Here is a 19,433-nt window from a genome sequence, read left to right as displayed (position 1 = left end):
CAGCCTCATTGTGACATAACTGTGCCTAGATGTGCCAATGTACACGCATCTCAAATTCAGAAATAACAACAATCAGGCAATAAATAAACTCAATATTAGTCCGTAGAGATGGTTCAGTCTGTGAGCTGAGTGTTATAAATAGTTGGGAGGGAGAAGATTACATGTTGGCCTGCTTGAAACTAAAAGTTAAACCTTTTGTTGTATCAGAGAAATGTGTGATATTCAATGGATTATCTGCATTTACAGTCAATGATAGTGCTGTCTACTCATATTGGAGAAAACAAACGTGGCTACAACATGACCTGAAGAAAAAAAAAAACAACAACCTAAGAGATCTTCATAACCTGCATCATTTACTTTGCAGACCTGTGATAAATACAATGACTTCACATAGCACAGAGATTAATGTCAGCCAAAAACAAGCCTGGCTTAAGTCTTGCGCAAACAGAAAGGTGTCTGAACGGAGTTTAGGTGGGTTTACCCTCCACTACATCTCTGCTAATGTCCATGTGGGAAGCAACATAGAACACATACCACAAGACAAACATACTCACCAGAAAAATTGGGGCTTGAGAAAGTTCCCAAGCGGATTGGTCCATGTCTGTGTCGACGCCGATGACGTCGCGCTGTGAAACACGTGGGCCACGGTATCCAGAGCTCACATAAACAAAGCCACATTGGCCAGACTGGGTAGTCGAAGCTTGTGTCGCTATCGGTGCGCGGGAGTCACACGGTTTGCCTGCCTGGCGTTGTTGGGTACCGACGCTCATGATTTGGAGCTTTTACCGAAATTGATGAATACCCCTTACATGCTTATCGCATGGATTGAAAACCACGATCCTGATGTGAAAGAGGTAAGATTCACTCATCTCCGTCTGCGCTTTACTTGCGCCGCCTCCTCCGAGACATTTAAATCTTTTTTTTTTTTCTTCCTCCACTGTTTAAACTGAAATTACACAGAAGTGAGTCTGGCTGAGCCTGTTCATGTCCGTGTGTGTGACTCTGATTTTCACGAGGATTTTCAACTTTCTGCTTCCTAGACAAGTTGTCACTGATGTCAAACGCGCGAAGTTGGTCTGTTCATGCCGAGCAACCTCACATTTAATAAGAACAAAATAAAAAGACGACTTATGTTTGATTTATAGGCCTATATGTAAAGATTCTGTCGGTACCAATTAAACATTTTTATGAGATTATGCAAAATGATGCGCGCAAGTAGAAATTGGTTACAGTTTGTGCGCAATTGTGCACGTTGATTCTGGCTTTATGTGAAATCTCGTGTTCATTTTTTAGATATTGTTTTATTTTATGAAGTAGCAAATGTCAAAGTTATGTGTTTTATTAGGGGAAGATCCAGAACAGAGCCGCCTTCTTGAACCCGAACGCCCAAACGACTCCTGACGTTTCTCATTTCAAGTGTCACCGAAAAACTGTCAGAAGACTTGAGGTAAAATATGGGAATTATTTACAAATACTAAATGATGATTTAATATTGTTTTGTGTTATTGTACTCTGTAAATGCTCACTGATGTAAAGCACACATTGAGTAAAAGGAAAAAGTAAAAGTAGATTATATTGAATGAAGTATGAAACCTTTTTTTCCACAATGTGAACATTTATTTGAGAAATTCTCATCTGTTTTTTGTCTCTCTGGTTTTCAGCCATGCCCTGCGTTCAGGCTCAGTATGGATCATCACCCCAAGGAGCCAGTCCTGCCTCCCAGAGCTACAGCTACCACACCGCAGGAGAATACAGCTGCGACTTCTTAACACCCGAGTTTGTTAAGTTTAGCATGGACTTGACCAACACTGAGATCACAGCCACCACTTCTCTCCCAAGTTTCAGTACATTCATGGACAACTATAGCACCGGTTACGACGTTAAACCGCCCTGTCTGTATCAGATGCCCCACTCTGGAGAGCAGTCCTCTATCAAGGTGGAGGACGTCCAGATGCACAACTACCACCAGCAGAGCCACCTGCCACCTCAGTCAGAAGAAATGATGGCTCACTCTGGGCCCACTATGTACTTCAAACCCTCCTCTCCTCATGCCCCGAGTACACCAAACTTCCAGGTTCAACCTAATCACATGTGGGAGGACCCTGGCTCCCTCCACAGTTTTCACCAGAACTATGTTGCGGCAACGTCTCATATGATGGACCAGCGCAAGAATCCGGTGTCCAGGCTTTCGCTCTTCTCCTTCAAGCAGTCCCCGCCCGGTACTCCTGTTTCCAGCTGTCAGATGCGGTTCGACGGGCCGCTGCACGTCTCCATGAGCCACGATAACCCGGGCGCGCACCGCGGCCTGGACGGCCAGAGCTTCGCGGTTCCCAGCGCCATAAGGAAACAGGCTGGTCTGGCCTTTCCTCACTCCCTGCAGCTCGGCCACGGGCACCAGCTGGTGGACAGCCAAGTGCCATCGCCCCCGTCCCGAGGATCTCCGTCAAACGAGGGTCTGTGTGCGGTATGTGGGGACAACGCAGCCTGCCAGCATTATGGAGTGAGAACCTGCGAGGGCTGCAAAGGATTTTTCAAGGTGGGCTGACTTGACAGCGATGATGAATCAGTATGACTGTTATTACATGAAAGATGTGCTGTGTGGTCCTTATTATACAGCTTAAATAATAATAACAACACAGCTTAAACATTTCATAGAGTCACAGTTTCATTGCGGGCTGCACTAAATATAATCAAACAGCTTAAATTGCGTGCGTAAAAAAAACTTTATATGACTATCACATCTATCGACACGTAGCTGCTCTTAAAGTGTAAGTAAAATATGAATGGCCATGAATGTGTATTTGCTGAGGGTCTACTCCCTCTTGTTGGTCTCATACAACACAGTCCCAAACAGGAGATGAGGCAGATATTATATCCTTATCTTCTTTTCATCTTTCTCATGTTGGTATCAGTTGTGCAGCTTTCCACAGTCCGTGTTCTGCATGTTACACAGTCTTAGAAAATAGGCCCACAGAGTGACTTTATGTTTTTTCTTTCTTTCCAGCGCACCGTCCAGAAAAATGCAAAATACGTGTGTTTAGCAAATAAAAACTGTCCTGTTGACAAACGCCGGAGAAATCGTTGCCAGTTCTGCCGTTTCCAGAAGTGCCTTGTCGTCGGAATGGTGAGAGAAGGTATGTTTAGGCCATGCATTCAATCATTTTAGATCAGTAGTTTATATTACCCACACTGAGAAACCCGTGTGCATAATACAGTGTTGGGTTACTTTAATCCTAATTAAGCATTTACGCACGACAACAAAAGTGCATATTAATGTCTTATGTATGTCGAATATTTTTCCTAACGCAGTTGTCCGAACGGATAATTTGAAAGGTCGAAGAGGACGCCTGCCATCCAAACCTAAAAGCCCCCAAGAGCCCTCCCCTCCGTCGCCACCGGTGAGCCTCATAAGCGCGCTTGTTAGGGCCCATGTGGACTCCAACCCCTCCATGTCAGCTTTGGACTACTCCAGGGTAAGTAAAGCAGGCTACAACGATACAAGAAATAAAACACACACACACACACACAACACTTAAAAAGTAAAAAAGTCAGCAGACAGCAGCTATTACTCTTGGGTGAAAACAGAAGGAACAACAAGATTGACGGCCTTTTTAAATTAGTTCTACTTATAGATAACAACGTATTACCTTGAAAGTTTCCTCTAAAAGGCCTACATGGTTGATTTCTTAACTCTGTCAAGACTTTTAATGCAGCATATTTTTTTTCTAAGTAAATTGCGTTGAAATAGAGAACTTAATAAAAGGCAGGCATGAATTTTAATAGTAAAAAAGCACCCTCACTCTCTTGGAAATGGGCATTTGCAATTTCACGGATTATATATTTTAAAGGACCTCATTAAGGCGCTGTTTAAATTAAATTCCAGTTCCAGGCTAACCCTGACTACCAAATGACTGGAGACAACACTCAGCACATTCAGCAGTTCTATGATCTCCTGACGGGCTCCATGGAGATCATCCGGGGCTGGGCGGAGAAGATCCCTGGCTTTTCTGATCTACCGAAGCAAGATCAGGATCTCCTCTTCGAATCAGCCTTCCTTGAACTTTTTGTCCTGCGGCTGGCGTACAGGTGAGCTGCGTAATTACTAAATAAAACAATCTAGGCTTTAGATAATCACCAGCCCACCTCCCCCCTCCTCCTTCAAGCTTCATTGCTTTGTTTGGTTTTATTAGCTGCCCAATAATTAGAAGGCTCTTAAATTCGCGTTTATTGCCAAGCGTAATTAATGGGATTTTTGTTATTAATTGCAGGTCCAACCCGGTGGAAGGCAAACTTATTTTTTGTAATGGAGTGGTGTTACACAGGCTACAGTGCGTCCGTGGATTTGGAGAGTGGGTGGACTCGATCGTGGAGTTTTCTTCCAACTTGCAGAGCATGAACATAGACATCTCAGCTTTCTCCTGCATCGCAGCGCTGGCCATGGTAACAGGTGCGTAAAAGGCGGCAGCTCCTTTACCTCTTTATAGCTCTGCCTGCTTTATAACGCGTGTAAAAATCTTAATTTATAAATTCTCCGACTCATTTTTTTTTCTTGGTGTGTTTCTATTTCAGAGCGACACGGGCTTAAGGAACCCAAGAGAGTCGAGGATCTTCAAAACAAGATAGTCAACTGCCTCAAAGATCAAGTGACGTTCAATGGCGGTGGATTGAATCGTCCAAACTACTTGTCAAAACTCTTGGGAAAGCTCCCTGAACTCCGCACACTATGTACCCAAGGTCTGCAGCGTATCTTTTACTTAAAACTAGAAGATCTAGTCCCTCCGCCAGCAATAATTGACAAACTTTTCCTCGACACCCTACCTTTCTGAGTCTGACTCGATGGCGAGACCTCAAAGAACTTTCAAAAGACTGCTTGGGTCAGACTTGAGAGATTTTTAACATTATTATTTCTGAATATTTGCAAGCTCCGTAGGCTAATAGAACAACCGTACCATATTATGAGTAAGGATTCATCCAAGAAAAAAAAAAAGAAAAAGAAAAAAAAGACTAACAGGAGGAAGAGACAGAGAGTTTGATTGCTGTGTAGGCCTTTTAATCCCTTGAAAATGTTTTTTTTTTTTTTTTTTTTTTTTGTGCCAAACGAGTGAATCATGACGGGGAATTTCTCTCCAGTGGACAAATTGTCAACAAAGTTAATCCGGTCTTGCAATTCCTGTTTATTTAACATCGGCTCTACTGATTCAGCATACTCAGATGTAATATATTCCATTTATATATATGGACACACGCGCACACACACTGTATATTATGATAGATTATGTGATGCCTCCAATGCATCGGTTTATAACATGTGTACAAAGTTTGTTATAATGAAAAGATTTAATTTTGTTTTGTTTTTTTTTTCTTTTCTGACTCGTGCCTATGTGTTTCTGACAGGATCCCACAAGTATCCAGAAAAGACAACGCATGTTCCAGGTTGTTTTTTTTGTTTGTTTTTGGTTTCCCTTTTTTGTTTTCTTTTATAGGCACTTGCTGAGGTGATGTCTATATATAATATATACCGGACACTATGTAGTCTGCTAGATTTGATACAGATTCGTAGTTATGGCACTCCTTTTGACGCATATGTGGAAAAATATCTCATCTGTATAGAAAATGAGGGACCCATGGTGTTTGTAAAACTGTCAGACATTCCTTGTTTGTATGTGCTGTAAGTATTGTTGCTGTTGAATATAAACGTTTCTATATATTTATTATTTCTATTGCCAAGAGCTACACTAAGCATGGTGCAATTTAAACGATTTCAAACCATCCAAGTTCATGCTGAGCACGTTGTCTATGTTTCATGTCTTATAAACGTCTAGGTAGCTATATGATTTGACACGGTTGGAAATGGAAAAAAGAAAACAACAACTCCATCTTATATCAGAGGTTCATGAGTGTGTGATAGGCCCACATCTTTGACATCATGATGTACGTACAACTTCTGTAACGCGTTTGGTGCCGCAATTAAAAAAAAAAAAAAACTTTAGAGAGAAAGAAATATTTAATGTTTACAAATAAAACTTTTAAATCAAATTCTTTGCTAAATAGTTTCTCTGAAATTAATTCATTCTTCAAATTCTGAGCCAAATAAGATATTTTACAACAGGAAAGAGAATTTTATTTCAAACTTGAAACTTGAGAGATGTGATCAGCGCTTACAGGCCTGTTTAAAACAAATATTTTAAGCATAATAATTATAGTTTTTCTTTTACTACACCTAAATATGAGATTATGTTTTAAAAAAAGGATGGATGTATGAGATGGGCCTTCTCATTTTATTTGAAGTTTTCAATTCTCTATTTTGTTTAGACAAAAAATGTTTCTTTCTAAATGCACATATTATTTATTACAATTTCATCCGTTTAATTTACGCCTGTATTAAGCAAACCTTTCAGTCAAAATTACATTTTAACTCACATCTAATTTTAGGAAAACCTTAAGTTTTCTCCTGCATGCTTGTCTATATTTCTAATATTTGAGGAATGTAAAAGAAGACTCCTTAATTAACCCATCACAGTCTATTAAAAGCCATTTTCATCTTATTTGACAAAGGAATTAAATCACGAGTCGCTGCTCTTCGTTTGGATCCAACATAAAATAGAAATTTAAACAACCATTTGAAAGAAGGATTCAGTCTATTTCACTGAATGCTCTTTGCTGCCGCGAAAGTTGATGCAAATTAAAGTTTATAGTCGCCTTTCTGAACAGACTTAACTTGTTGCAAAGGATGAAAATATGATGCCCACTTTTATATCAGCCCCGTTTGTTTAAGAAATCATTTCTACGCTACTTTAAATCTCATTTGGCTTCATTTTATTATCTTATCTTACTGCCGACATGTCAGACAAGAAACAAACTATCTTAAAGTGAGTTTTCCGATCATAAAAGGCCGACTATCTGCAACCTGCTGATACAGAGAAGAACAAAACACATTGAGTGTGCAGGTGAATGTGAAACCTGGCCGCGCACAGCTTTGTGTCGTGCGTCACAGCGCAGCTCCTGTCTGTGTAATTTGAATTGTCAGTGTACAAGAAAGATAGGCCTCCTTCCTTTTCTCTGCGGTTTAAGTTTTTTGGTGGAAAGACTGCGGAGTTTAATAAGTTGCTAATGGGTAGCCTATCGTTTGGTTTATTGTATTTTAATAGTACGTCTGTTATTACCGTCAAACTCCCGCAAACCCCCGATGAGTCCAGCTCCGCGCTGATGTGATATTCTGATTACCTGCAGTTTCTGCCTCTGACTTTACCGACAATTAAATCACACAGATTACAGCAGGTAAAAAAAAAGTCCTAGTGTGTATCTTTTAATCCTATTTACCGATTTCCCCTCATACAACCGCAACTCAAACCTCTCTGAGATGCTGCTGCGCATCACATCTGCATGTTGTAAGCTGTAATTGCAGAAATGGAAGTCGTTAAGAAATGTATATAAAACTGCACTGAAGCAGCGCCGCTGTCACAAACCCTTTACTTTAGTCTGTCAGAAGAGAGAAGTGACGCCTGGCTCTGAGGCATGTCTGGGACTTATCCACACTGATTCCACATTTATCACATGATCAAGATGAAGGGAACAGCCTATTTTGCGAGATATTAGCAGCAGGCAATAAATTGTCTAAATAATTAGATCGTCACTGTAAAGTGCTAATTCCAAGGCAAATTGGGATTACATTCAGAACCAGTTTGCTGACATTTAGCAGATCTGTTGAAATGGTGCATTACAATGTCACAAGTTCCCTCTATTGACTCAAAGTACAGTTAGGTTTTAAATATGTCTATCTCAACACAATAAAACATGACATATGAAGCTAATACTTCTGTCAGTGTTTGTGCATGATTATATATGATAAAGGACTTTGAGTCTAAATTCATTAAGATCCTATTACTTAATTTCCTCCCCGTACTTGGCATTAGTGGAGGGTTAGACATGGTTGTGTCAGTATAAGTAGAGCTAGAATATAGTAAAGAAATAACGTTGCCGTTGTTCAGCCCTGTCTTCAAGCTCCTGCTCAGAGAACAAAGTGCTGAAACCAAAGCCAGCAGGTGAAAGTGGCCGTCGTCCAAGAACAGAGCCTACTGCTAAGTGCCTGTAGACAAAGTGAGAAAAGGCATCAAATTATAAGATTGTGTTCCAGCTTCTGCTGCTTCACATTTACACTACAAAAGATTAGATGCTACCACACACATGCACACATGCACTGTGACGATCACGGATTATGTTGCATGCACTGCTGCACAAAGCTACACTTTTGTCTGGTTCTGTGATGCAATTTGACAGATTCACATGTGTGGAGCTTGGTGGATTTGAGGAGAGGAGTGATGCAGCTCTTCTGTAGGTATGTCAGTGTGGTGACTGTGACTGCAGCAGGATGACTGAACTGACCATTAACATAAACATAAATGTCAGGAGCCGTTCCCCAACAACTAAACTGAGCAAGGATCTACTTTATTTTGACTGAAATGTGTAATTTTGTCGACTCTTCTCATTGGGTGCGACTTACAGGTTTAGTGTAGAAGTCTAATGTATGAATTATCATGCTGGGAGGCCAGACCTCTGATTCATTTGATCCCTGTGGAGGGATGACACTTGACCTTTCACCTTTGCACTACATGAGAACTTGGTCAAAATCTGAAGGGGAAACCTCACAGCTGCTCCAACTGCTGCTTGACTTCCATTTGGATGAAGTAGAAATTTGTTATTCTCTCTGCCACAGCAGCAAAGATGCAGTCAGTGGGAGAATTATGCAAAATATACATGCTACAAAGCTTCTATGCTACATTGTGAAAAACTAAATGCTCACATACTGTCTGTTGATGAAAATATATACACTGTATCTGTTCTCTATAGTATATAGAAGATGAGTTTCAGACACAAAATGTTATTTTCTGTGATTTAGATAACAGTAAGCCTAGAGTAAATTACAGCGACTATAATAATGTATTATCTTCCTTTACATTTTATGAGTGGTAGGAAAAGTTATTTTGAGGCACAGAGAATTAGAGAGCTTGTCAGCAAGACCTGTAATATATAGGACGCACAGCTTTATGACTAAAACATGCTCTTTATTGCTTGACTTTGTTTCAAATGAAAATTATTTTAAGTTATGATCCTTAAGATTTTCATTAAATCAAACCTCATTTTTATACTATTTATGGTCAGCATTTTCTTAGCAACAGCCATTCAATATGTTTTAATTCTGTTATTACCTCTCTATATATTAGTTTTAATTGTTAGTGACAGAGTCTGCCATTCTCGCAATGGATTCAAGACGGATTCACAGGAAATGATGCGCATGTGCATATGCATGTGATCCAGCATTACTGTTTTTAATTTTATCTAATCGTTTCAGCCTCATTGTTTACTGTTTCTCGAGCTCCTACAGCTGAACCACAGCTGTATTAAGTTACCGCTAATGCAAACCCAACTTTTCCTACTGCTGCTAGTTCACGTTAAAAGCACTCAACTGGCGAAACACTGGGTGAAGCAATCACAGGAAAAACAATGTATTTGTCACAGAGGTTAGCGAAAACTGGAACTGTTCATCAAAAATGTGCCTACAAAGCAAACAAACAATAATTTTCATTTTTTTGTTGTTTTTTTTTTGCAAAGGAGTAATGCAGCCCCAGTGAGCTGTTATATGAGAAGTCGCAGGTGACAGAGTACACACCTCAAACTCCTCAGCAAGTGAACCATCGCCTTCTAAAAAACGACTTGTGCCGTGTGCAGCATGAAATCAGATCGCGGTTGCAAATATTATTGACTGACTTGAAAACTACGTGAGTTTGTTTGGCTGCACTGTAAACAGGCACACCAGCTGTTCTACTGTTGTATTTCTGACAAAGTAGCTGCTCAAGGAGTGTTTGCTGTATTAAACCAATCATGCTGTTACCATGGTAACTACGCCAAATCAACTGGGACTGAAATCTTATGGATTATAACTTTAAATAACTCATCTGACTTTTTCAATAGGTGAGCGCACTCTGCTTTTTATGTTGCTATTTACCATCCAGGTTACTTTTCTCTTGTCTCTTCAGAGGTCCTTGGTCATTTACCACTTGTCAATAATTCTGCTACTTATCATTCATTCAATGCATTTAATCTACAGTCTTCAGCAAACCGTAGCATCACTTCCTTTCATGTTACCTTTCCTTCTGTTCAGCCAGTGAAGCACACTGCTCCCAGAGCCCGCAGTTAAACATGTTGATTACACAACTTATGAATCTCATGAGTCCTGCCGACTATAGCTCTAAACAAAATAAATGAATAATGAGCTGAATGATGGCCCTTTGGATACGACTGTCTATAGTTATATTACTGTGACTATTTGATTTACCATATTGAAATGCTGATGATTGTCCAATAAATAATGCAAAAAGCTGATTTCCAAGTGGCGAGGCAGGAAAAGAAATCCACCTTGCATATAGATGGAAGTGAGCCGTGTCTGTCCCTCTCAGCCTGTGGCCCAGAGCAGCTTTATCATTCATAGGACTAAACAGACAATCAATTCAGCAGCCATGTATGAAGGATGAAGGGATGCGACAAGCTGTGAATGATGAGGAGCCAAAAATCAAAGGCCTCACTCCTTCTTAGCTCTAATGGCCATTACCAGCCCAGACAGCACCAGTAAAATGAGGTTAATCATTTGCACAGATCCTTTCAAAGAAGATTGACTGAACTTGATGCCTAGTCAGATCACTCATAAATATTTACTTCAGATTAAACAGCTGTGTATGCTCTGTTATTGCGCATTGATTTCTGACGGATGCCATCAAATTATTGTTTCAAGTGTGGTCAGTAAAATCCATTAATGCAATGCTTGTACCAAGACTCAATTATGCTAACCACAAGAATTAATAATGCAATGAAATTGACAGGACATTATGTTGGAGTGTGGTTTCCTCAGATTTCTGCAGGAAACTATAGATTTGGAGAAGAAAAGAAGGGTGATTTTTTTACAAATGATCATATAATCACCAGAAATATAAGAGCCTGGATAATACATCCAATGCTGATATACTGTACACACATTGAAATTAAATAGTCTTATACAGTTTAAGTTTATGGGTACAGCATGTATCTGTATTGAACACATGGGCTCAGTCCTTTGACCTTATTGACAAAATGAAATCGGAAATTTCCTTTATAGAAAGGGTTAATGTTTCCTCGGGCAGACATGTTTCCGATTCAATTAGTTTTAATGAAGCCGGTGCTCAGTGGTTACTGAAGTAGAAAAAACAGGCATAAATGCCTGATGGTAATAGAGGACATATTAAGGAGGAAGGGATCGGACACACAGTGCGTGTTTCTAAGTGGCGAAAAATGCCTCCATCAGGCTGGTTGGAGCCAGTGGCTTGGGAAGCAGTGAATTGTATGAGCCTCAAATGATGCATTAGGTCTCTGGGGCGAGGCTGGAGGAGACCGAGGAGAAAACTGTAAAAACACACGAGAGAAGAATCTGATTTTGATGACGCATGTAGGGTATCACCAATAATGCTCATCCAAGAATCTCATCTTCGTAATTTCACCCCATCAGCCCGACATACACATAAATTCATTGTTAGATTTGATTTTGTAATATTGTTACATTTTTTTAACAAAAATGTCCAAAAATGCCGCTCATCATTCCCCATTTACACCTTACACTGTGACAATGTGACTGAACGCAGGGACACAAACTATCCCTCCGTCTGATGTCAGTGTGTAAAATGTCAACATGATCAGATGCACTGGCTCAGTTCCCGCAAGAATATGCCCTCATCCTGTGTTATGGTTTGTGCCGCTGCTCCATGTGAAGTGAAACATATTAAACACACCCATGCACATGTAATTTGTTCATGTCTTTGAGTCAAATCTTGTATGTGTGTGTGTGTGTGTGTGGTCTTCTATCATCTTCTCAGTGTTAGTTAATCTGTCTTTTAAAACAAAGCATTTAATCTTGATGAATTGAAGCAAACTGAATTCAAACGCAGGCACAAAGTCTCTTAAACATTAAAGAAATTTTTTTTTCAATAAACTGCTCGTTCATTGAAAAGAATAGTTACAACAGAGGTTATGTGCTTTGTTTAGACAAACGGCTACATCTATTGAGGGATTTTTTGACAATTCAACCAGAAAATTAGTTATTACGAGCACCAAGCCCGAGACCTCTGTTGTGTCACCTCTAGATTAAACAAGCAGACTTGGGAAATGTTCAGCTACAAAGTCCTCCCCTCAGCGTCTGTTTGCTTCCAAGCAGCTGATTCTCAGTAGAGATCAAATCAACTTTAGAGAAGGAAATGAAAGAGCTCGCTTTAATGTGATTTTTCAAACCAGTTTAGGTCAAACGCTTCGACGACAACAACAGTTTCACCACTTTGCATTGACAGACCGGAGGTAAACAAGCCTGAAATTCACTCACACTGTTGTCTTTATCTACAGGGCGTCTCAGGCCTCTGCTCTTGTTTGATGCTAGTGTATGCATGAATTGTTGTGCGCATGAACACATACAGACACAACACAAATAGATGCATGTAGTGATGGTTTTACAAAGTATACATCTACCGTGAGAAGGTGCAAGTAGATGGAGTGGTGGATTCCTGAAGGGTCAAGAGGGGAATGTGATGCGTGTCTGTGTGTGTATGTGTTGGACAAAAGGGAAAAGGGGGGTGGGGGGGTGGGGGGGGGGGGTTGTGGTGTATGTGTGTGTGTCACAACAGACAGAAGAGATCCAGCCCAGGCTCCTACACAGCTTTGTCATATCACTAGGAGATTAGGAACACACACATGTCAAGCTAGGCAGAGCCTGCTGCAATAATGCACCTGCCAGCTCTCAAGATCCACTCGACCCCTGTTCAACCTCTTGTTCCTGCATGCTAATACAAACGGCACGCACACACAGAAATGTACCAAATTTCTAAGTATTAACCCAGTTCCTTAATGCACATGAAGGAATTGAAGGATAAAATTAGAGGCCAGTGAAAATGAATAGGTTGTCAACCATAATTAAGTATATTAAGTTGTGAATGTGGTTAAGAGGAAAGAGGAAAGAAGAATAAATCAAATGCAATGTCGGTATTGATGTATGTTAAAGGAGATGTACTTGAACATGCATACAGTGGAAAAAACACATAACATATCAAAGACATGAAAAGGTTGGGAGCTGGGAAAAGTGGGTATTTTCAATGAAAACCCGACGGGAGAAGGTCGTCGTCTTCCTTCATGTCAGAGTTCCCTGAGAAAAGGAGAAAGGGGGAAGCTCAAAGAGATTCATCTCCACGAGGATTCAAGGTCATCCAACCTAGTCATCCTAGAAGCACTTGAAAAATATGGAGTGAAGACTGTAGATATTCTTCCCCCAAAAAGGAGTGTGGAGGGAAGACTGACTGAAGAGAATCACTGACCTTCAAACAAGCTCTCTATCCATATAGAGTAGGGGAAGACATGCACAATCCATCAAAAATGCACATGAACTTTCCCTCTTCAAATAGTTCCCGCTTGAATAGCAGTCAATGGATCAACTATGAATATTGCATGTATTGAATTGCAGGGGATCAGATTGAATTCATTGAGAAAAAAACCCCCAAATCTTTTGTTTTTTTTAATCAAGATATCTGTGCTTGATTTGGATGTAGAATTCTTGAAAATTATGTTTCGAGTAAAAACATTTGTGACATAAACCTGATCCTTTTGGTCTAAAATAAAAGAGAATTTAAATAATCCAAATGTAAAGTGATGAGAAGATATGTCACAATTAACAAAAAGTATAGAAATTTTTTTTCTAAATTCACACTAGGGTCATGAAATTGCCTTTTGCCAGAGTCCCTCTTCAGGAATGGAAAGATCACTGTTAATTTTCAGCCGTTCTTTGATTGGATGAACCTGCCTCCCTCTTGCATGACATGGCTACCACAGGTCAGTGGCTGGTGCAGTGTAGCATGAAACAAACAAATAGAAAAAGGAACCTTGTGGCACTTGACTCTCACCAGAATGCTACTGCCGGCAAGCCTTCCAGCGTCCTATAATAACCACCGGTGCCTCCTAACCAAAGGATAGGAGAGAGAGAGAGAGAGAGAGAGAGAGAGAGAGAGAGACAGAGAGAGAGAGAGAGAGAGAGAGAGAGAGAGAGAGAGAGAGAAAGACAGGCTGGGAAAAGAAGGAAAAGGTGGATTAAGAGCTGGAGATGTGGAAGGAGGACAGAGGGAATCGTTGAAAAAGAAGGTGGCATGACATGTAAGCAGAACAGACTGAGAAAAATAGATTTAATATTAAACAGTACAAGTATATAATATACCCAGAGGAGAAACATAAATAATATTTCAAAAATCTAATGATCAGATAATTCAGTACAGTAAAAGTTTAATGACACATAGAGTGCTTTCAAACACCTGACAGGTATAGTCCCAAACTGAAGCGTTAATAGATTTAATGTTTCTTTTTTCTTTGCACTTATGGGACATGACCACTGCCGTACCGTGGAACTATGAGTATGTTGGCTTTCCTTTAGGGGCAATTTTATGATTTTGGGGTGTAATGTTGTGACCTGCCAGGAAAAATAAACTTAAATCTCAGACTCTCGGGGCGCCTCTGTGGCTTAGAGGTTAAGACAGTGAACTGCAATGTCTCCAGATCGAATCTGGCAGAGGACCTTTGTTACCCGTCTCTCTTCTCCTCATTTCCTATCATCTCTCTTCTGTCAGTGTCTAATAAAGGAATGTAATGTCCACAGTATCATTGTAAGTTGTATATATAAAGATAGACATCCAATACAGTGAAGATATACATAGAAGTAAGAGGACAAAATCGTTTTTCACTGTTTACTCCATCTAAACATAAAGCCTCTTTTATAAGAAAAAAAAAACCCATCAGCTGGACAGAATACCAGAATAAGGTGATGCGGGTGGGAGGAAAGGTAAAAGAAGAGACAAGACAGGAAAGTGAGGAACGGAGAGCAGGAGAGCAAGCTGATCATCCTGTGATAAGATGAGGAAAATAAGTCTTATTATCACAAAGGCCGGGAGCATTAGACAGACAGTTGGGAGTCATCTCAAAACTCAGGAGGGAAGAGGCAAGACAAGAGGTCACAATTATGCCCCGCTAGCTGCACTCCCCTCCTCCTCATGAAGTCCTTTAATATATTCGGTTAGTTCCTGTATGGCGCGGAGGGGAAATTCTAATTAAAGGGTAGGGGGAATTTTGACACATGTGAGGCAGAGATCAATATTTAGCACCATAATCAGCCATTCCTGATGGCTTGACGGTGTCACTGCGAGCAGACTGCAGCTCTCCATTAGAGTGCTTGCTCGGGAAGGAGCAGACGGGCAGGCAAGCAGGCAGGCAGCCAAGCAGGCAGGATGCAGAGAACCGCCAAACTCCCAGTCATCATGAATCAAAGCAAGTGATGCCTCTCGTGCTCCATTTTGCTTTGCTTTTTATCTTCATTCATCCTTTTAAAAGAGAAAAGTGAACTCTGCCAAGCAGGTTTGGGATAGGGGTGCAGGGAAAGTGGAAAAGAAAAGAAGAAAAATGCCATACAGGGGATACAGTAGATGAGGAGGAAGTGCAGCTGTCATGACTTTGGACTGTAAAATGATTGTAAGGTACACAGATGGTTCTTCATTGTGTGATTTCTCTTTTTGGTTTGGATTCATTTTAATTTGGAATAAAAGGCCTTTTATTGGTATAAAACAAAATTGTAGCGCTCCGCAGATGGGCAGCACATTTCATCTTTGAAATCACAATTTACTGTATTAATTTTCCAGGTAGATACACACACACACACATGCACACACATGCACACACACACGAGCACACACAACATCTGTGGCACATGGACAAGGCTGCTCAGCTGACATGGATAGTGACCACTGACTCAGAATCAGGAACATGGTGTTGTTTCCAGAGGGCACGGAAAGAGGGCGAGGGGCAAAGGAGGGGGCATGAGGAGGTGTGAGTATGCATGTGTGTGTGGGTGAGGAGGTGTGGGGTGGGGGGGGGGGGGGGTGGAGGGGTGGGGGCAGCCCGTCCCAGGGTGTCCCCTGTCTCCATGTGTCAGCCCATCTCCTTGTTCTTGCATGTCACTGACACACACGTGGGTACTTACCAACCCAAGTTGCTCCAATTAATGGCTGTCCCACTGCGCTGTCCGTTGTGCGGTGTGCTAGCCGGGGTGACAAGATATGGTCTGGGATCTGTCTCTCCAGTGACATAAGGAAGGAATTTTAAGAGGGAAAAGTGATGCTAACACACACCGCCTCATGCTGCGCCTAGATAGGTAGATAACAAAGACTCTTGTAAATGAGTGGCATTGAGGATTCTCTAATTACTTGCTGCAATCTATCTAAGTCACTGGCCTTCTAATTTGATTTATCAGAATGCATGAAATCCCTTGGAATAATGCCCTTATTAGAAGGACAGAATTGACGGGGGGACAAGAGGTCTGCCGAGAGGAGGAGGGGGGCAGAGATTTAAGCATCAATTACAGTCAAAAGGAGAATTAATAGTTATTAATCCACAAACATTGCTATCGTTCTCTTTGCTACCTCTCTGCCTCTTGGAGACAATCCCCTTCACACTTGCCCATCCACACACGCGTACGGTTGCACACACAGTCATACACATAGCAGCGTAAGGAATACATACACACAGATATTCTTCTTTTGGCACATACATGCATATTTACATTTACATGCACACAGATGCAAACACATACATGCACAAACACCCGTGCACATGCATTCCTTAGTCTAAGTAAGCAAATACAGACACAGACATGCATGCTGCAGAACTGAGTGAAAATGTGCATTTAAAAAAAAAATATTTCACATGAAAAAAGCAAGACAACAGTAACAAAGGCAAGATGCCATTAATATCTCCTCCTCTGGATGGTAGGATCATTTTGCCCACTGCTGGATCAAAGGTCTTTAACTCTTTAACTAAATTCTTGACTGACAAATTCAATTGCTGTCAGTCTTCGAGGGCCCTCAATGTAATATGTGCATTTTGATTCAATTTGCCCTGCAAATACATACATATACATATTGTTTATCTGGTTATGGGCACAAAAAAATCAATACTTATATCTGTGCTTTGTCATTCCTAAGTGCATCATGAAATAGCAAGATATCCCTCTAATTGAATCCAGCAAAACCACATAGATTGTTAATTTCGTGCTATTAAGCTTTTGCAACATTTACAATGTCTTCTTTTGCCTGTTGATGACTCTTGTTTGTCCCCTTGTATGAGAAAAGAACATTTTATATATCTAAAAATTGAATTTAGAAAGGTCAATCTCTAAACAAATAACAATAAATCAAAGATGGAAACTTGCATTGTTTTTAAAGAGTGGAATTCAAAAGTACACAGGAATAGTTTTCATAAGCTTGTATCATTAGGGAACAGAAAAATACTGTATTTTACTATGTGAAGGATGAGTATTTTATAATGTCAAAAAAACCCCACTTATTAAAATCATCCATATTAATTCATATGTTATGACAACATGTTTAAAAAACCCACAAGGTCATATCACATGCACAACAATAACAACAAACGGACAGCTTGTCATGTTAAATAATTTAAAGAGCTATGAAGGCAGCAATTCTGTATTAGATGACACTCAGTTTTATGTTAAATCCAGTAGCTTTTGTTAAAGGGTGGCTGAGTGGCTGAAAGGAGAATGCCAGTGTGCTGTTTCCTTGCTGTCAGTCACACAGAGGCAGTATTTAGACAGGGAGCTGAGAGGTCTGCTCCGCTGCCAGCTCCTGCCTTTTAAACAGCCCTTTCCTCAGAGAGACAGTTTAGCACTGAGTGCCAGTCAACCTTGCCTGCCCAGCCATGCACCCCTCCTCATACACACACACACACACACACACAAACACACACACTTTAGCCTCTTTACTAAAGAACAATTCTGCAAAAGGGGAGAAATGATTGTGTATGGTCAGACCCAAAGGTACATTGTGATGGGTCTATCCCTCCGTTTCAACAAAGTGGAGCAAAAGGCGTCTGGACAGCAGATTCATCAGCATTACTTGAATGGAGGAACAAGCTCATACAGCATTACGTGGCTGACAAGGAAGATGAATCTGGGCAACTCGGCGCATCTGGGATCCTCATAGACCTTCAGTCATGGCCTGTGGTAAAGACTGAAGGATGGGAGAGAGGTTGTGGAGATAACACATCACGCCCTGTCTGCGTCCCATATTATGGCGCTGTCCTGAAGAGTGTCTGGGACAATACTGTGTTAGCTGCCAGAGTGCCGTTGACATCATTGACAAACCTCTATGGTGTCAGGCAGTCACTCACACTTCCATGGCGTGTCTGTCATCATGCTCAAACAGTCAGGCACTGACACCTTTTCACGTGAATGAAAATTCTCCAGTGACTGACAAAAAATAGTGGATGGCCTTTAAGGAGGAGAAGGAGAAAAAAAAAGACAGCAAGAATAGCACCTTTCTTTAAAAGGAGAGACTTATAATTCGCAATAATGGCACACCAATAGCTCTCAGTGAGAAAATTACAGGAAAAACCGATCTGAAATATCCTTTTAACTGGCAGAAACACATCCATTGTAGACAGAAGTCTTGTTTACTTGGTAAAATGGCATCAATTAGGAGCAGATAGCAAAATTAGCATATTCTCTTAATGGACTGGCCTTTCTTGTGCAGCGCTCTCAAACTGATTGTATGGAAGGGACATGTTAAGGGAGACTGAGAAAAGGTCAGGTGTCTGCACCATTCAGGTGATCATATTTTTCACCAAACAGTTGTGCATTCTCCATGGCTATTGTCATGTTATATGCAGCTGAGAGCAACATTCCTGTATGTGGAGAAATCTTATTTTAAATTATCACGGAAAACAAGTCACTCATCCTGACACTTCTAAGATACTGTACATGAGGCACATGCAAATTTCTTCTGTGTAAATATTCCATATGCCTATATTTTACCTGAAAATAATTTGATTACAATTTACTTATCCTTGAAGCATACCAATAAATGTAGCTTAAGAAAAAAAATCCACTGAAAATCTTATTACATATGTCTTAAATGCAACAAACAAATATAAAAAATATATCTAAAATGCACAAGACTGCTTGTCAAAAGTTAAGAACAATCACATCTACTGTGTGTTTCCTTTCTTGATTGATTAACGTCAGCACGCTGGTGGGATTTATGCACACGCTTTCATTTCTGAGAAGAAAAATTACAGCCAGAAATTAAAGAAATTAACAGACAATTTAAAGAAGTGTTCAATATTCTTTTTCTAGTACTAAGCCAATCAATTTGAATAATTTGCCAGTTTATTTTCATTATTAACAGCACCAATCGGTTTGGAAGCTAATTAATTCTAAAAATGATATTTCATCATCAGTGCTGCAGTACGTATCTCAAGAAGGGGCTCAGCTCCTCCCAGACCAAAGCCGCAGACTACAAATTCTCTTCCCCGTACCTCCT

The 19,433-nt window shown here is 40.5% G+C and overlaps 2 protein-coding genes across 7 annotated transcripts in view; one reads left to right on the top strand and one right to left on the bottom strand.

Annotated features, from left to right (window-relative positions):
- LOC137192607 (glycerol-3-phosphate dehydrogenase, mitochondrial-like) overlaps nt 1–19,433 on the bottom strand; it is a 124,725-nt gene that overhangs the window by 40,858 nt on the left and 64,434 nt on the right. The gene's annotated exons all lie outside the window — the stretch shown is intronic.
- nr4a2a (nuclear receptor subfamily 4, group A, member 2a) lies at nt 684–5,714 on the top strand. Of its 2 annotated transcripts, none has more exons than XM_067603430.1 (8): nt 684–854; nt 1,346–1,447; nt 1,662–2,536; nt 3,005–3,134; nt 3,334–3,473; nt 3,884–4,086; nt 4,269–4,447; nt 4,570–5,714. In XM_067603430.1, the coding sequence occupies exons 3-8, from the start codon at nt 1,664–1,666 to the stop codon at nt 4,824–4,826; spliced, it is 1,782 nt and encodes a 593-aa protein (XP_067459531.1). In that variant the 5' UTR covers nt 684–854; nt 1,346–1,447; nt 1,662–1,663; the 3' UTR covers nt 4,827–5,714. The 2 variants fall into 2 exon arrangements, with proteins under 2 accessions (XP_067459531.1, XP_067459530.1); XM_067603429.1 differs by having other exon boundaries at nt 687–854; nt 3,310–3,473.

The sequence above is a fragment of the Thunnus thynnus genome, chromosome 11, assembly GCF_963924715.1.
Source record: "Thunnus thynnus chromosome 11, fThuThy2.1, whole genome shotgun sequence".
Taxonomy (NCBI): Eukaryota; Metazoa; Chordata; class Actinopteri; order Scombriformes; family Scombridae; genus Thunnus; species Thunnus thynnus.
The sequence above is the reverse complement of the archived record's forward strand: the minus strand, read 5'-3'. Positions and strand labels throughout refer to the sequence as shown.

Coding starts and splice junctions, on each gene's coding strand:
- nr4a2a (XM_067603429.1), top strand. CDS start 1,664: ATGCCCTGCGTTCAGGCTCAGTATGGATCATCACCCCAAGGAGCCAGT. Junction 4,087..4,268: donor GTCCTGCGGCTGGCGTACAG/GTGAGCTGCGTA, acceptor TATTAATTGCAG/GTCCAACCCGGTGGAAGGCA. Junction 4,448..4,569: donor AGCGCTGGCCATGGTAACAG/GTGCGTAAAAGG, acceptor TTTCTATTTCAG/AGCGACACGGGCTTAAGGAA.